The sequence below is a fragment of the Carlito syrichta genome, unplaced genomic scaffold, assembly GCF_000164805.1.
Source record: "Carlito syrichta isolate Samal-C Ts95f unplaced genomic scaffold, Tarsius_syrichta-2.0.1 Scaffold98159, whole genome shotgun sequence".
In the NCBI taxonomy this organism is placed as follows: Eukaryota; Metazoa; Chordata; class Mammalia; order Primates; family Tarsiidae; genus Carlito; species Carlito syrichta.
The window spans coordinates 135,000-152,887 of NW_007042255.1; the positions used below are offsets into that span (position 1 = coordinate 135,000).

Consider the following 17,888-nt stretch of genomic DNA (forward strand, 5'->3'; position numbering starts at 1 on the left):
CTCTCCTGGCTGAAGGGTTCTGATGATAAATCTGCTGCTATTCTAATTGGTTTCCCTGGTAGGTAGTCTAGCCTTTTTCTCTTGCTGCCTTTAGGATTTTTCCTTTCATAGTTATTTTGTTTAGGTGAATTATTATGTGTCTGGGAGTTGGTCTTCTCATTTGTTGTCTTGCAGGGGTTCTCTGAATCTCTTGTGTTTGAATTTTTTCATCCTTAATGAGATGAGGGAAGTTTTCTTGAATGATTTCATGAAATGTTTGTTCCAGTGTGGCTTCTGTTTCTCTCTCTGCCTCAGGAAGCCCAATTACTCTTAGGTTTGGTCTCTTGAAGTGATCATTCATCTCTTGCAGGTCTTGTTCTGTCTTTTTGAGTTTCTTTTCTATGCTTTTGACAGTTTGGGTTAGTCTGTGTTTTGGTCTTCAAGCTCTGAGATTCTTTCTTCTGCTTGGCTGGTCCTGCTTTCCATGCTTATTAGTCTGTTGTTCGTTTCCATCACAGTATTATTTACTGCTGTCATTTCTGACATCAGCTCCTTCCTATTTTCCTCGTCTCTCCTCAATTTTTTAAATTCTCTCCATTAATGTCTTGATGTCTGGGTTTGTTGCATGTGACCAGTCATTCTGGGGGCTCTTCATTGTTTGTGTTCCAGAATCTGTTTTCACAGTGTCTGATTTCCCAGGGGTCTGTGTGAGACCTATATTCTTCTTTTGGTTTTTCTTCATTTGTGTGGTTTTTCCCCCTCCCTACTTTTTCCTTCCCTCCACGTCACTGTCTTCTTTAATTCTATTATTTAGGGGTAAAGGGATTGGTTTTACTTCTGTTTGTTCAATCTCCTATTCTTTATGTATGTCCCCTTACTTTGTTCAATTCTGGAGTTGCACTGTAGGTTGGAGGTGATCCTTTTTGCAGTTTTGAGATTTACTTAAGGGGAGAGCTGTGATTCAAAATCTGTCTGCAGGTCCTGGTATTCACTGACAGGTGTGTGGATAATGTGGAACCCACTTCCCACTGCCCTGGAATCTGTCCGTGTAGTGGGGCTATAGGTTTACTCCCTGAAATAAAATGTGGTTAGCAGAGGAGAGAGAATGGAGCAGTGAGTGGGTTGAAGAGGGGAGTGGAGAGATAGAGGAGTAAGGGGGGAAACAAACGAGTGTGCCAACAAATAGAGAGAGAGGCCTATACTGAAACAGATAAAAACAATAGACCACAGCTACAGATGAACCAACTCTCATACAAAAAATAAAAATAAAACATATAGTGATGCTAACATACAAGCTAACCAACCACCTTGTTAGTGTGCTGTTCCTCTATACAAAGATATGGTTTACAGAGAGAAGAAAAGGAAAAGGAAAAAAGAAAAAGGGGAACAATACAGTAAGAATAGAATTAAGTCATTAAACTAATAGAATCAATGAAGCACACTCTGAGACATTTCGTTTAAGTCCAATGTCCTTTCAGGTCTGATTTCTAGTTTTCTTTTCAAGCTGGTAAATTAGTTTGCAGTTAGGATCAGTTGCCCCTGATCTGCTGTGAAGGACAGTTCAGATTACCCTCTGTTCAGCACTCTGGTCTATGTCTTTATCAAGCTTGTTTCTCCCGTTTTGGTGTTGTTACCTTGAATCACCAGCAGGTGCTGCTATCTCAGCTGCTCGCCCCAGAGGGGGTGGGGCCGGACAGGAGCAAGATGGCTGCCTGCCTCAGGGCAGGCAACAGGAGCCTTATGGACCAGCAAGCAGGACAGTCTCGGTTGCAGGAGAGGTGGCAGTGATCCCAGCAGATCTTCCCTGAAGGGGTTTGATGTGGATCGCCTCGGGCCCGGGTGGTGTGATGTGCTACAGCTGTCATGGAGGCCGCGGCAGTGGCGGTGGTGGCGGCGGGGTGGGCCTGCGGCGGGGGCAGTGGTGGCACTGTTTGCGCCGCAGTGACTGTCCAGTCCGTTGTGATGTCCCAGCGGTGGCAACAGCCGAGCTCCGTATGAAGAGCAGGCTGCGATGTTGGGGTCCACAGCTCCCCGGGGCGAGAGTCAGGGACCCACTGCAGATCTCCTTTGCAGAGGGCTTCAGAGACTGGGTTGCCCTGTCGCCATCTTGCCGCTTCCCCCGAGTTAATTTTTTTAAACAGTTTGAAGTAAGTATCCAAATCCATGCTCAAGTACTCAATCCAGTTACCCCAGCTCAATTTGTAAATGTCCTCATTTAAATTGTCTTTGTACCTTCATCAAAAATCAGTTTGACTGTAAATGTTAGGGTTTACTTCTGAACTCTTGATTCTATTACATTGATCTATATGTCTATCTTTATGCTAAAACCACACTGTCTTGATTATTGTAGCTTTCTAGCTTTGAAATTGGGAAATGTTAGTCCTCCCACTTTGTTCTCTTTCAATATTGTGTTTGGCTATTCTGGGTCTCTGAGCTTTTCCTGTGAATGTTAGGATCAACTGATCAGTTTCTGCAAAGAAGTTAGCTAGGATTTTGAGAGTGATTACATTGAATCTGTATATCAATTTGGGGAAATTGCCATCTTGATAATGTTAAGTCTGTCAATCCATGAACCTGAAATGTCTTTCCACTTATTTAGATCTTTAATTTCTTTTAACAATGTAGTTTGCAGAGTATATGAATGTATGTTTTTTACTTTTTCTGTTAAATGCATTCCCAAGGATGTAAATCTTTTTGATGCTGTAATAAATTAAATTGTTTTTCTTAATTTCATTTTTGCGTTGTTTATTTCTGCTATATAAAAAGACAATTGATTTTGCATATTGATACTGTATCCTGCAACCTCGCTGAATTCATTTATTGGTTCTTATAGTTCTTAAATGATTTCCTTAGGATTTACAACGTATAAGATCATATCATCTACAAAACAGTTTTTCTTCTTTCTTTCCAATCTGGATGCTTTGCATTTCTTCTTCTTGCCTAATTCTCCTGAATAGAAATTCTAGTATAATATTAAACAGAAGTAGTGAGAGCAGACATTCTTGTCTTTTTCTGATCTTAAGGGGAAAGTATTGTCTTTCACCATTAAACATCACGTTAGTTTGGTCTTTGCAGCAACTTGGATGCAGCTGGAGACCATCATACTAAGTGAAATATCACAGAAACAAAGAACTGAATACTGCGTGCTCTCAGTTATAAGCAGGCTCTGATCACTGGTCATATGAGCACAGGGGGGGATTGGCAGAAGCTGAACACTGGTGGGGAGTGGGGGGCAGGAAAGGAGGTGGGGAGAATGTGGCAACATACTGGGTACCTGGTCCACTATCAGAGGGAAAGAAAGCCAGCTGAAAGCCCAAACTTCACCTGCATTCAACTTTCTTATGAAGTGAATCCTCACTTGTACCCCACAATTAAAATAAAATAAAATAAATATCATATTAGCTGTGGGATTTTTTAGATAACTTTTAGTAGGTTGAAGAAGTTCCCTTTTATTCCTAGTTTTTGTCCTTGTTTTTGGGGGGTTCTGTTTGTCATGAAGGAGTGTTGTATTTTGTCTAATATCTTCTGCATCTATTGGATAATCATATGGTATTTGTTTTTCATTCTATCAATGTAATGTATTCCATTAATTGATTTTCAGATGTTAAACCAATCTTGAATTCCTGAGATAAATTCCACTTGATCTTGATATATAGCATTTTCTATATTGCTAGATTTTATTTGCTAGTACTTTGTTGAGAATCTATGTTGCTATATAAGAGATTTTGGTCTGTATTCTTTTTGGGGGGGGATGTCTTTGGTTTTGTTATCAGAGTAATACTAACCTCACAAACCAAGTTAAGAAACGATCCCACCTCTTCTATTTTTTGGAAGAGTTTTTGATGTATTGGTAGTAATTCTTCTTTAAATGTTTGGTAGAATTCACCAGTGAAGTTATCTGGTCCTGAGCTTTTCTTTGTAAGAAGTTTTTAAAATTATATATTACTAAATTAATCTCTTTACTCTTTATATGTCCACTAAAATTTTCTATTCTTGAGTCAGTTTTGGCATTTTGAGCCTTTCTAGGAATATTTTCATTTAATCTAAGTTTTCTAATTTATTGTCATTGAATAGCAGGCTTAGGAGTTTATTACATTATTCAAAGTATCCAAGTCAATAAATAAATAAGTGTGAGAAAGCCATGTATGGATCATTGGTGAGAAAGTGCCATGAACCGAGGAATATGGTTTATCTGGTTCAGTGTCCTGAGTTCAAAAAAAGGAAAAAATTAAAAGAAAGCAAGCAGACAGATAATGATAATGGGTGAGGGAAAAGGGTTGGGAGTGGAGAGGTAGAGGCCAGGAAACCAGCCAATCGGAGGAGAGAAGAGAAGTGGCCAGAAGGAACATGACCCGGGACTCCAGCATGGCAGCAGTTCATAATACTCTCTTATAATTCTTTTTATTTTTTTAAGGTCCATAGTAATGTGGGATGCGGTTTTAATTGCCTACTTCAAGAATACAATGTGCTTGAAGCCTCTTGCCTTATTGTAAAAAAAAAAAGTCATATGAATATGAACACATGTATTTCAATATAAAGTAGTATTTAATATTAATGAACACTAAGTAGAATTGAATGAAGTACCAGAGAGAGTTTCCCATATTTATCCTTTTGTTTCACCACCCCACCCTCCAAGCAAGGTATGGGTTTCCCATTTGAGATGCATCATAACAAATGAATTCTCAAGACAGGGTTTCCCTTGTCTTTCCAGGACAGCTTATCTACCCTTTACTATGCTAAGATCCTAAGTTGAATTACCAAGATTCAGGGTAGACTTAAAAACTGGAGAAACAGGACCAGAGAACCAACAGGTTTCATTGTATAGATGGGTCACCACCCATGATCTTGTATTCTCAGAAGGGGCAGGGGGTGATTATGTTGTTAGCAGGTGTGGATGTGTGTTGTGTGTATCTGTATTCTCTGATGCAGGTGGCAGTGTAGTAACACCTGTTAACAGTTCATCTCCTTTTATCTCTGAATAAAAAACAAGGAGCAAAACAAGGAGCTGAAGTAATGTCTTCTCCCCCAAATGAACACCAGAAAAGAGTATTTCTAACAGAGCTACAGTTCATATGACTTACTTTAATGCAAGTCCTATTTCTTTCAACTTCAACAAATGAGATCTTAGCCAACATTCAGATATTCCCTGCTGGAAAAAAAATGTAACTATGTTTTGATAATAAAGTTATTTTTAGAATGGACAGTTAATTGGCATTCACATAAACCTGAGATGAAAATGATATTTTAATGGATACATTAACTGAAACGTTTCCTTCAAATCCTTAAAATTAAATACTCAAATTAGTCATAGATTAATCACTCGCCTTCGGTTTCTAGTAAAAATAATCATTATTCACTCATGTGTTAAAGTCATCATAATAAAGATATATTCTGTTTGCCCTCTGTATTTTTCTTAGAAAAACTGTTCTTGAAAACCACGTGCTACCTAGTGATTAACACATTTGGATCAGACATCATTAAACTGTGAGTATATCGTGGAGTATAGCTCTGATTCTCTTCCTGGGACATGGGTGAAAACCAGAAAACTGGGAGATGGGAGGCTTTGCTTTCAGTTTGATGTACTTACTGGACAAGGTCCAGTTATAACAAGAGCTGTTATTCCAGCTCTTGTTAATAGTGGAAAGTTGAAACCTGATTCGGATCCCTTGCTACTCTAGGCAAAGGCTCCCCTTGAATGATAATGTAGCAGTCTGGCTCAATTTCTCTCCAACAGCCTTTCAGAAAGAATTTCACAAGTCATTCCAACAACAAAATGACCGTATCCTATTGACTGGACATAGGCAATTTGCTTTTTCTCCTGAGCTCCCCAACCTGCACCAGACCTTGCCCTACTCTCCTTCCCTGGGTCCCCAGGCCACACTCCTCCAGGCCGCTTCTCTTCTCTCCTCCCATTGGCTAGTTTCCTGACCTCTCCACCTTTCCACCCCCAACGCTTGCCCCTCACCCATTTTCATTATCTATCTGCTTGGTTTCTTTTACTTTTCCCTTTTTTTTGGATTCAGAGTCCTGGATCAGATAAACCATATTCCTCAGTTCATAGCACTGTCTCATCAATGATCCATACATGGCCCATTTCCCACCCAAACGAGCACATCCTTATTTCTGCATTCATCCTTCTCTTACTTTCTGTAAAAAGAAATGTATAGAGTTTTAAAAATAGATTTATTATATATAACATATAAAAATACACATCATCCATTATGTTACAGTGAATATAATTTATTATTATATGTGATACACTCATTATTTATTCATTTACTTAGATACTTTGAATAATGCAATAAGCTACCAAACCAACACCCAAAACAAAATCTAGGACCTTGACAATAACTTTGTCCAACCCTATAGTCCTTTCCTTTCATTCTCACGCTATTCCCCCACCCAAGTGAGCATCATCCTCAATTCTATGTTCATCCTTCTTTTGCTTTCTGTCAAAAGAAATGTATAGAGTTTTTTTAAATAGATGTATTATATATAAAATGTAAAATATAAATTATTCATTATTACATATGTTACAGTGAATATAATTTATTATTATATGTAAATTAGATATATTTGGGCTGTTTTCTGGTTTCTCCTCTTGTGAACAGGCCTCCTATGAACATTCTTAAGTGGTTCCTCTTCAAAGTGCCATTAGTCTTAGAGCAGAGATGTTCAGAGGACAGCATCACCCACCACAAAAGGGAAGCCTGGAGTTACAGAATTTTTAAGACAGAAGCAACTTAAAATAACGCAGGTCAGGGAAATAACCAGTGACCTGTTGTGCTGTGCACCTGCCTTTATTAATATTGCCCTCACTCCATTGTGGAAAATGTTGTATCATGAGCTCTTGACTGTGTTTGGAAGGCAGGAACCTCCTATCTTCTTAGCTAATACCACTATTATTGCCACTGCCTCCTCACTGGACTCCAGGCCTGCAGGCCTGCCCATTGCCCTGCAAATCCATAACCTACATTATAGCTAGACTGGTATATGTTTAATGCAAACCTAATTATGATACTCTCTTAAGGTAAAATTCATAAGCTTTGCAGGAATCCTAGCTGCACATACAAGACTCTTCATGAACTGGTCTCTGAGGGCATTTCCAACCTCATCCCTTGCTACTCCACAGCACCCCACACTGTAGACCACTTGGCTCAGGATATTTGCCTGAGATGTTCACTCTGATTGGCACAGGCAAAACCGCTACCCTCAAACAAATCTTATAAGCCCCATATGCCCACCACACAGGCAAACAGGTGCATGTACACACACACACGCATGCACACAGACACACCCACATAGACACATATACATGCCCAGAAACATACACACTCACATAGACACACATAAGTACATGTTTGTACACACTTACTATCCTAATACCTTGTTCAAACTCCTACCACAGCACTCACCCCATCTGTTTGTAACTTAATTATACATTTACTTGAGTTGAAAGGGCTAAGTCTCCATTTTATTCATCTTTGTGTCTGCAGCTACTTAGCAAAGTGCTGACTATATGGTTATAAAAGAAAGGAAGAAAAAAGAGGGAGGGAGGGAGAGTCGGGGGAAGGAAGGAGAGAACTTTGTATCTCCAGGGCCAGGTGCAGTACTCAAGCATAGAAAGTCTTCAACAAATATTTGTTGAATTAATACATTATTTAAAACAGACAAACAAAAGTATGACTACAAATGAGCTATGACTAGTCTGCTCCAAAGAAAATTATTTAAAAGTATTAAAACGAAGAAAAATAAACCTATTGACCTATTCAGTGAATCTATTTCTACATCTAGTAGGAAGCAGGTGCTACTGGGGGACGTGTCAGCTTGGTTAGAGAGTTCCGCCTAGGCCTAGATCAGCGAACCAAAGGGGCAAGCTGAAAAGTCACAGAAGATTAAGGGAGCAGTACATGCAGATGCCCAAAAGGGGGTGCCAGAGAGCAGCCCCCAAAAGCAATGTGCAGGGAGTATGAGGGAGGGAAGTGGCCTGGGCTAATTAGGAAACCCCTTCTTCTCCTTCCATAGGTGACTAGAGTGGTGAGTGTGAGAGCCAGTTACCTGCAAGGATCAGAGCTAGGACAGGCATGGTCTTAAGTACTGCAGGTGCAAACTGTACAACACATGAACTCTACAAGGGACAAGTGGGCATGGGTATGAAGATAGTATGGGCCCAGCAAGTCACCAAAAGAGAGACCCACTCCTGAATAGGTGGTGGGAATAGGAGGAGTAATACTTTTCTTTCTAAGATGACTAACATGAGGTGGGTCAGTTTGAAGAAAGAGGTGATAAATGAACCCTCCCTTCACAGTTCTGTCTACCATTTGTTTTGTTTGTCCATAATTGCCCAGTACCCATATGAGTTGTGAACTAATAGAAGTTTGTCTTAGATGGTATGTTCTTACAGCTTGTTTCAAGCAATCAGATACAGCTCTAGATTGATGTCAGCCCTGAAAATGACAACCTTATGATTTAGTTTTACTTGAATATCAGTCTACCAATATTAAATGTATTTCCTAACCCAGAGGGCATCCCTCCTCATTATTTCACACCACTCAGTTCTCAATAATTCATGGACTAATTATGCAGCAATTACATTTCCATCCCACAGGCAGAGTCACGGAATGTTGTAAAAAAAAAAGGTAGGACACCTGAGAACTCAGGGGTTCCCCTAAGAACCTGGGTCACGCGGGAGAGGTTATTTCAGGAAGCAGTCTAATCCTAGCCAGTGACCACATGCCGGGTTCTCCTCTGTCTAGCCCAGACCACCATTGTTTTTGACGTTGCTGTAGCAAACTTGACTCTGTTCTCTGTCTCATCTTGCTTCATGGTGTCTATTTATGCTGTCCTCTAAATCATAAATTCTTGTGTCTAAGCCCACAAACTTTCAGAGATTAGGATAGGCCTAAACAACTAATAGTTTCAGAAGAAAAATGTGAAACAGAATTCATAACAACCATGGTACACCTTAAATAATTATGGTACACAATTGTAATTAATGGCTTTTGAGAAGCATTAGAAATACAGAGCAATAAAATTGTTTTATCCTCAAAATAATTACAAGATTTATAGAAATGATTAAATGTACAGTATACTATAAGGAATATGGCTTAGAAATGAGATAAACATATTACGTTACACGATGAAGGTCTTTCAATTCCATTAGTGGGTTTCTGGGACTGCAACTTATATATAAAACCTCCTTTGAAAGTAATGTCAAAGGTCTAAATTTGAGCACTTGCAAGTGAAAACAACCCTGCCCCCCAATCCCTGCCATAGGCTATGTTACTCTGCTGTCTGGCTATCCTTGCTCTCTTCTTTAGATTGATGATGATAATGATTATCATGACTGAGTTTATTCTACCACTATTCTAATTCAAGCCATCAACAGGCTGGCTATGCCACATGTGTTGAAACTCTCCTCACTGCACACCTCACTTACATGCGCCTGTAGCTGTAAAGAAAGTAAAAGAATGTAAATTAAAATGTGATGGGGTCAACATCAAGGAGCTTGAAAGTTGTTTCTCTTTCCTAACAAGTAAAAAGCTGAACAAACTGAAAAATCAACAATACTATGTAGATCCTTAAGAGAAGTACTATCACTGGGCAACCTGCTGCCTGCAAAATTGGGAAGAAACAGGTAGATACAGAGAATCACAACAACTTACCAGAGCAGAAATCACCACAGAAACCAGTACCAGGAAAGGGAAGCCTAAAATGTAATTGACAAGTGGTAGAGGCTAGATACAAACAAGTCTGAGAGTTACAAACTCCAGAGGGACCCAGTCATTAGGGGTGTGTCCACACTTTCATGAGTTTTACTTCCAGAAGCTCAACTAATTTCTCATAGTGACTATTAGAGAAAACTCATGTTTCTGCTGCTTAGGAGCAGGAATGTGGGGGGTGGAGGGTGGGAACCTGGAGGGAACCGTTTTGAAAGACACCAGAGCATTCTGTTCTTAACAAGGTCTGCTCTCAGGAGAAACTAGTAACCAGTACCTAACCTGTTGAGATTTTATCAGAGCCTAACTGACCTAGAGAAAGGGAAATATGCAACTCCTACCTGCTCTAGCAATCCTGTTTTACCTAAGTGGGTTTGGGAAGAAAAAAACAAAAAACATTGATGAAGTTCACAGTCCAGAGGTATGGGCTTACTAAAACGTGGAGACTTTACATGAAGACTTAATCACAGGTGTAGAGGATGCTACGTCTTATGTCTCATCATCACGTGGCCTATTCATAGAAGTTTCTTTTACCCACTCCATCATGTCTGGCTATCGAGAAAAAAGGCACAAAATGCAGTTTGAAGAACAGAGCAAGCATCAGAACTGTACATAGCAGGGATGTTGTAATTATCCGGGATGTTGTAATTAAATTATAATTATGAAATTATGGTTTAAAACAACTATGATTTTGTGCTAAGAGTTTTAATGGATAATGAGGACAGCATCAAAATCACATGGACAATGCAAGAAGATGGAAGTCCTAACAATGAATAATAAAAGAAAATGTGAGGCAACAAAAGCATTGTAACAGAAATGAGTAATGCTTTTGAAGAGCTTATGAGTAAACTGGAAAGGGTTGAGAAAAGAATGTCTTCAATTTTTTTTTTTAAAGAAAGCAGGATTTATTGAGAGGACAGAAAACCTCCCACAGTGGGAGGGGACCTGAGGGGGTTGCCTGAGAAAAGAATTTCTGAGCTTCAAGATACATTAATAGAAAACTCCCCAAAACTGAAAACAAAGAGAACAAAAACTGCAAAATCAGAACAGACTGTTCAAGGAATGGGACAGCTATAAAGGATGTAATTTATGTATAATAAAAATAAAAGAAGGAAAAGAAAGGGAGAATGGAGCAGAAGAAATATCTGAAATTATGACTGAGAATTTCTCCTGAATTAATGTCAGGCAAAAAACCCAGATCCAGGAAACTCAAAGAACCTGAAGAAGAAGAGGAGGAGGAGGAAGAAGAAGAAGAAGACACCTTACCTAGTAGAAAAGATAAGTTGCACCTGACTTCTCAGAAACCATGTGAGTGAGCAAGAAGAGAATGGAATGAAATATTTAAGATGTTGAGAAAAAAAGCACCAATCTAGGTTTCTGTATCCTGCAAAATAATCTTTATAGGTCAGAAACTCACATCTACATTTTTTAAAAAAAGGTAAAAGCATAATAAAGAAATTATTTAAGATGAAATAAAATCTATTGTTTTTTATTTTTAATTGACCTAACAATTTTAATTGACCTAACAAATAACAGTTTGTTAAAAATAATAATAGCACAATGTATTTGATTATGTAAGCATATACACATGTATTTGTTTATAGATAAGTGAAATGAATAACAACCATAATACAAGGGGTGGGGGGAAGAATTAGATTTCCATTGTTATTGTATGATACACTATACATGAAATAGTATCGTGTTATTTTTAAATGGGTATGGATTAGTTGTAAATGTTTATTGCAAACTCTGGGGTAACCACTAAGAAAGAGAAAAAAGAAGTAGGATTGATATGCTAAAAAAGAAAAAATGGAATCATGTGAAATACTGAATTAAAATCACAAAAGGCAAGAAAACAGTGGAAGACAAAAATAAAAACAAAGAACGAGGGCAACAAATAGAAAACAGTCACAAATATAGTCGGTATTGATCCAACTATGTCAATAATCACTTTGAATGCCAATAGTTTAAAAGCACCAATTAAAAAACAGAAATTGTCAGAGTGAATCACAAAACAAGACTCAGCTATATGTAGTCCATAAGAAACTCACTGTAAATATAAAGACACATAGATTAAATATAAATAGATGACAAAAGATATAAGAAAGAAAGAGTAGCTGTATTAATTTCGGAAGGAACAGACTTCAAAGCAAGGAAAGTTTTCAGAGATAAAAAAGGGCATTACAAAATGATAAGGAAGTAAGTTCTCCAAAAGGAAAACAATCCTTAACATGTATGCACCTAAAATCAGACTATCAAAATATATGAAGCAAAAATTGATGGAACTACAAGAAGAAATAGATGAATTCATTTTTGTAATTGGAGACTTCAACACCCCTCTATTGGAAATGGGCAGATCCAGAAGGCAGAAAATCAACAAAGACATACAGTAGTCCTCCCTTATCTATGAGGGATATGTTCCAAGAACACTGATATGGATGCCTGAAACCATGGATAATACCAAACCCTGAATATACTATGTTTTTGTCTATACCTACATACTTGTGATAAAGCTTAATTTATAAGTCAGGCACAGTAAGAAAAAAAGAGAGATAACACAGATTACTTATATCAGAAATAAAAGAGAACATCACTACAGATCTCATGGCTATTTCAAGAATAATCAAGAAATACTATAAATAACTCTATGTCTCAAATTTGATAATCCAGATGAAACAGACCAATTCCTTAAAAGGCACAAAGTGCCAAAACTTATACAAGAATAAATTGACAATCTGAATAGATCTACATCTATTAAAGAAGCCAAATTAATATTTAATAACATTTCAAAACAGAAAGTGCCAAGCACAGATAGATTTACTGGTAGATTCTGCCAAATATTTAAGGAAGAAATTATACCAATTATCTATCATCTCTTTCAGAAGATAGAAGCTAAGGGAATATTTCCTAACTCATTCTATGAGGACAACATCAACCTAATACCAGAACTAGACAAACATGTCACAAAAAAAGAAAACTACAGACCAATAGCTCACATGAATATAAATGCAAAAATTCTCAACAATATGTTAGCAATTCAAATCTAACAATATATAAAAAGAATTATATACCACAACCAGTGGGATTTATTCCAGGTATGCAAGGCTGGTTCAACATTCAAAAATTAATTAATGTAATCCATCATATCAACAATCTCAAGAAAAATCACATGATCATATTAATAGATGCAGAAAAAAGCATTTTACATAATCAAACACCCATTTATGTTTAAAAACTCTCAGTAAACTAGAAATAGAGAGGAACTTTCTCAACTTGATAAAGAGTTCTACAAAAATCTACAACTAACATATACTTAGCATTAACAACTGGAAGCTTTCCTACTAATATCAGAAACAAGGCAAGAATGCCCCTCTCACCACTCCTTTTCGACATTGTACTGGAAGTTCTAGCAAAGACTAGAGACAAGAAAAGGATATAAAATACATACTTACTGCAAAGGAAGAAATAAAATCGTCTTTGCTCACAGATGACATTATTGTCTATGTAAAAAATCTTTTAAAAATCAACAAAAACATTTCTGGAACTAATAAGCACTTATGGCAAGACTGTAGAATACAAAGTTAATATACAAACGTGAATTACTTTCCTATACACCAGCAGTGAACAAGTGGAATATGAAATTCAGCAAAAAATACCATTTACAAGAGTGCTCCCAGAAATGAAATACTTATGTATAAATCTAACATAATATGTACAAGATCTATATGAGAAAAGCTATAAAACTTTCTTGAAAGAAATCAAAGGACTAAATAGATGGAGAGATAGTCCATGTTTGTGAGTAAAAGGAATCAGTTTTGTCAAGATGTCAGTTCTTCTCAACTTGATCTGTAGGTTTAATGCAATTCCAATAAAAATTCCAGAAAATTATTTCATGGATATTGACAAACTAATTCTAACATTTTATAGAGAGAGGCAAAAGATCCAGAATAGCCAACACAATATTGAAGAAAAAGAACAAAGCTGGAGGACTGACACTAGTCAACTTCAAAATTTACCTTAAATATACAGAAATAAAGATAGTGTAGTACTGGTGAAAATAGACAGATCAATGGAACAGAATACAAAACCCAGAAATAGACCCACAAAAAGATAGCCAACTGATCTTTGGTAAAGGAGCAAAGGCAATATGATGAAGTAAAGATAGTCTTTTCAATAAATGTTGCTGGAAAAAAATGGACAACCACATGCAAAAAAGTGAATCTAGACACAGACCTTATACCCTTCACCAAAAAAATGAACTCAAAATGGATCACAGACCTAAAACTATAAAACTACTAGAGGATAATATAGGGGAAAATCTAAATGACCTTGGGTTTTGTGATTACTTGAAACGACATGAAGTTATGATCCATGAAAAAAAAAATTGATAAAATGGACATCATTGAAATAAAAAATGTTCTTCTACAAAAGACACTGTCAAGAAAATGAAAAGATAAGCCAGAGACTTAGAGAAACCATGTTGAAAGATATTTCTGGTAAAGGTCTGTCCTCCAAATTACACAAAACAACAACAACCACCAAAAAACAAAAAACCTCTTAAAACTCAACAATAGGATAACAAACAACCCAGTTTAAAAAATATAAGCTAAAGACCTTAATAGACACCTCACCAAAGAATATATACAGATGACAAATAAGCATATGAAAAGATACTCAATATTATATGCTACCAGGGGCTGCAAATTAAATCAACAAGGAGATACCACTGCTCATCATAGAATGGTCATACTTTTTAAAAATGAAGAATCTATAGTTTCTTACAAAACAAAGTATCTTGCCATATAAGCCAGTAGGCACATTCCTGGGTATTTACCCTATTGAGTTGAAAACTTACATCCACACAAAAACCTGCACATAAATGTTTATAGGAGCATTACTCAAAATTATCAAAGACTGGAAACAACCATAACATCCAACAGTATAAACAAACATACAATGAAATATCATCCAGCAATAAAACAAAATGAGCTACTAAGTCACAAAAGGAAATGGAGAAAACATAACTGCATATTACTAAGAGAAAGAAGCTGATTCCAACTATATAACATTCTGGAAAATGCAAAACTATGGAGACTGTAAAAAGATGGGTAGTTACTAGAGGTTAAGAGGGAGAGAGCTATAAATCTAATCTGTTTACTATAATGGTGACTACATGTCATTATACATTTGTTCAAACCCATAGAAAGTACAGCACCAAGAGTGAATCACAATGTCAACCATGCACTTTGAGTGATAATGCTATGTAATGTAGCTTTTCCAATTTTAACAAATTTATTGGTGGGGGTGTTGATAAAACCTATGCACGTAGTGGGGCAGGAGGTATCTGAGATATCTCTTCATCTTCCTCTCAATTTAGCTATAAACCTAAAACTGCCCAAAAGAAAAAGTCTTTATTATTTTGGTGGTCTCACTGGCTGTTCTGGGAAAAAGATAGCACTGTTAGGTGGGAACAGTTTGAATGAGTTTGGAGATTTCCTAAAGTTTTCATAAAATATGCACAGTCTAGGTGGCCTGCTAAGAACCTGGCCTCACAGCAGGAGGTAAGCAGCAGGGGAGGGAATAAAGCTTCATCTGTATTTACAGTCACTTCCCATCACCTGCATTACTGCCTGAGCTCCATCTTCTGTCAGATCAGTGGTGGCATTCGATTCTCATAGGAGCATGAACCCTATTGTGAAGGGTGTATGAGAGGGATCTAGGTTGTGTGTTCCTTATGAGAATCTAATGCCTGATGATTTGAGGTGGAGCTGATTTGAGGCAGTGATGCTAGCACCATCACCCCCAGATGGGACTGTCTAGTTGCAGGAAAACAAGCTCAGAGATCCCACTGATTCTCCATTATTATGAGTTGTATAAATACTTGATTATATATTAAAATGTAATAATAACATAAGTACACAATAAATGGAATGCACTTGAATCATTTCGAAACCATCCCTATCCCTACCCCATGAAACCAGTTCCTGATGCCAAAAAGATTGGGGACCACTGGTCTAGGTATTCTGTCCCAAAGTTGAATAAGACTACACATGCACCATTGCCACTTCTTCTGCGTCTTGCACATTCTAATGGATTTAACTTGTGTGAATTTCTAGGGCTCAACATTTTCTCTTTTTATCCAAAGGAGTACTTCTCACTTTAAGTCCTTTGACGATGAGTGTCTATCTTAGAGGACCCTGTGGGGAAAACACATGCCTGGTTCCCTTCTTCTATACCCCAGCTCAGAGATGATCAGTCATACTTTCTGACTGAGTGATCCATATCTCTACTTTCACATTCAAGTTCATTTGCTTGAAATTGTGCTCTATTTGAGGTGATAAACGAATACGTCTTGGATATCACATGATGTGGTATCTGGTGGTCCTGGATTGCCACAGATGGGATATTGGCCTTAGGTTAAAAACAATGATTAAGAAGAGTCCCATTTATCACTCTCCAGAGTCCACTAAATACCAGACCCCCATAAAGACAGCAGTCATCAGTTAAATAAATGAACCATAAAGTTGAGAACAGATGTATGAAAACAGCCATCCTCTCCTAATTTACTGACCCTTGGTAGACGTTAGTTTGGTAATGGTCTTTATTGGCAGCAAGCAGTCTGCCTGCTGCTTAGAAGAGGTGGCTCCTTTTATACTTTCAGAAACAGCCCTACCCCTTGACCTCCCACGAAGGGATTCTAGGGCTAAACAAATGACTCTCGTGGTGAACTCTGTGTTTCCCTCTTAACTCAGGTGTTCACAAAAAGTTGATAAACCATCTTACCAGCCATAAGGTTAGTCTCATTTACCTGGAGTAAAATCTGGCAGTACATGGGCCCAGCCTGTGTTTTCATGTATTGGTGACCCTTAAGGTATTTAGAGGTTTCCAGGGTGGCTCCCCTTTCTCTTATGGGCTTTGATAAGATACATTTTTATTAACACAGGTAGTTCTTTCTACCAGAAGGTGCATGGTAGAAATTAACTTTGGCCCCTCCTGAGCATTTGGAGGGGTGGGGTTCCAAATATAAGATTTTTAAAGATTAAAAGATATTTTGATGTTCAAAAGTGATTAAAACTGCTGCTTACTTGCAAAGTGAAAAGCAGAGCATTTGTTTTGGTTTGGTTTGGTTTTACTTTTGGTTTCCCATTCTAAATCTCCTTTATTATTCTGCATGTCCAGAGATGAAACTCCTTTACCAGAAGAGACAACCAAATTGAGTCTGTGTATCGGAGGAATAAAGCAGAGATGAGAGATGGGAGTGGGGAAGAAGATTCAGTGATCTACAGTTCAGGCCTCAGTTCACAAGGGCCAAATTTTCTGATGCTAACCAGTGATACTAAAGGGTTGGTCCATGTGTGAGCTGTGACTGCCTTCATCACAAGGAAAAGACACAGCTTGACTCTGCCTATGGAGAAAGAAGAGGAGGAGAAGTAGGGTCAGGGAGAAAAGAAGAAACGTGGTGGTTGTAATAGTTGTGGAGGTAGTCTTAATAGTTAGCTGGGGAGAGGGTGGAGTGGATTTATTATAAGGAGCCTAGAGCATACATAGCATAGAACTGAAGAGCAGAAAATCATCAAGCCTCCAAAAGAGACTAGACAGGAAACCAAAAGAACCCAGGAAGTGTGCTCTTACCAGGCTTCTTTGCTTCACACCTTCTGGGTTCTGCCCTCAGAACCTCATTTTGAAGACTGGCTTTCCACTTTGTCCACATGACAGGAAATGACTACATTGTGGTTCCAGCTCACTATAGTGCCTGTTATTCTGAGAGTAGCCTAGACTTTTAACACCAATTTCAAATTTCCAAAGGAGAGAATTGGATCGGTCCTGCTTGAAACAGCAGTCTAATGAGGTCAAGTGGCTGAGAGTTATGGAATATAAACACAGTTCCCAGGAGACCACCCCTCTGGGCAAAGGGGGATGGTGAAGTGATCAGATGAGCAGGGAAGAAACCCCAAAAATGGTCTTCTAAAACTCATCACTGTTCCTCCACATAATGCAAAAATTAGTCTCTGGGTATTATCAATCTGTGTTGCTGGATTTTTGGTTTTTGTTGTTTTGATTTGTTTTAGTTTGGTTTGAATCAATAATTTGCCTGGAAAATGTACTAAACATTCATACTTTACTTGTTCTCTCATTCGAAGCAGCACATTATACTCATTTTTCTTGGTAACAAGAATTTGGGGTTTTGCA

At 37.8% G+C, this 17,888-nt stretch overlaps 1 protein-coding gene across 2 annotated transcripts in view; it reads left to right on the forward strand.

The window, feature by feature from the left end:
- AOAH (acyloxyacyl hydrolase) overlaps nt 1–17,888 on the forward strand; it is a 208,752-nt gene that overhangs the window by 43,483 nt on the left and 147,381 nt on the right. For both annotated transcript variants that reach the window (XM_008063260.1, XM_008063266.2), the window contains one exon: nt 5,397–5,463. In XM_008063260.1, the coding sequence (XP_008061451.1) occupies nt 5,397–5,463 (67 nt within the window). The remainder of the gene's footprint in view (nt 1–5,396; nt 5,464–17,888) is intronic.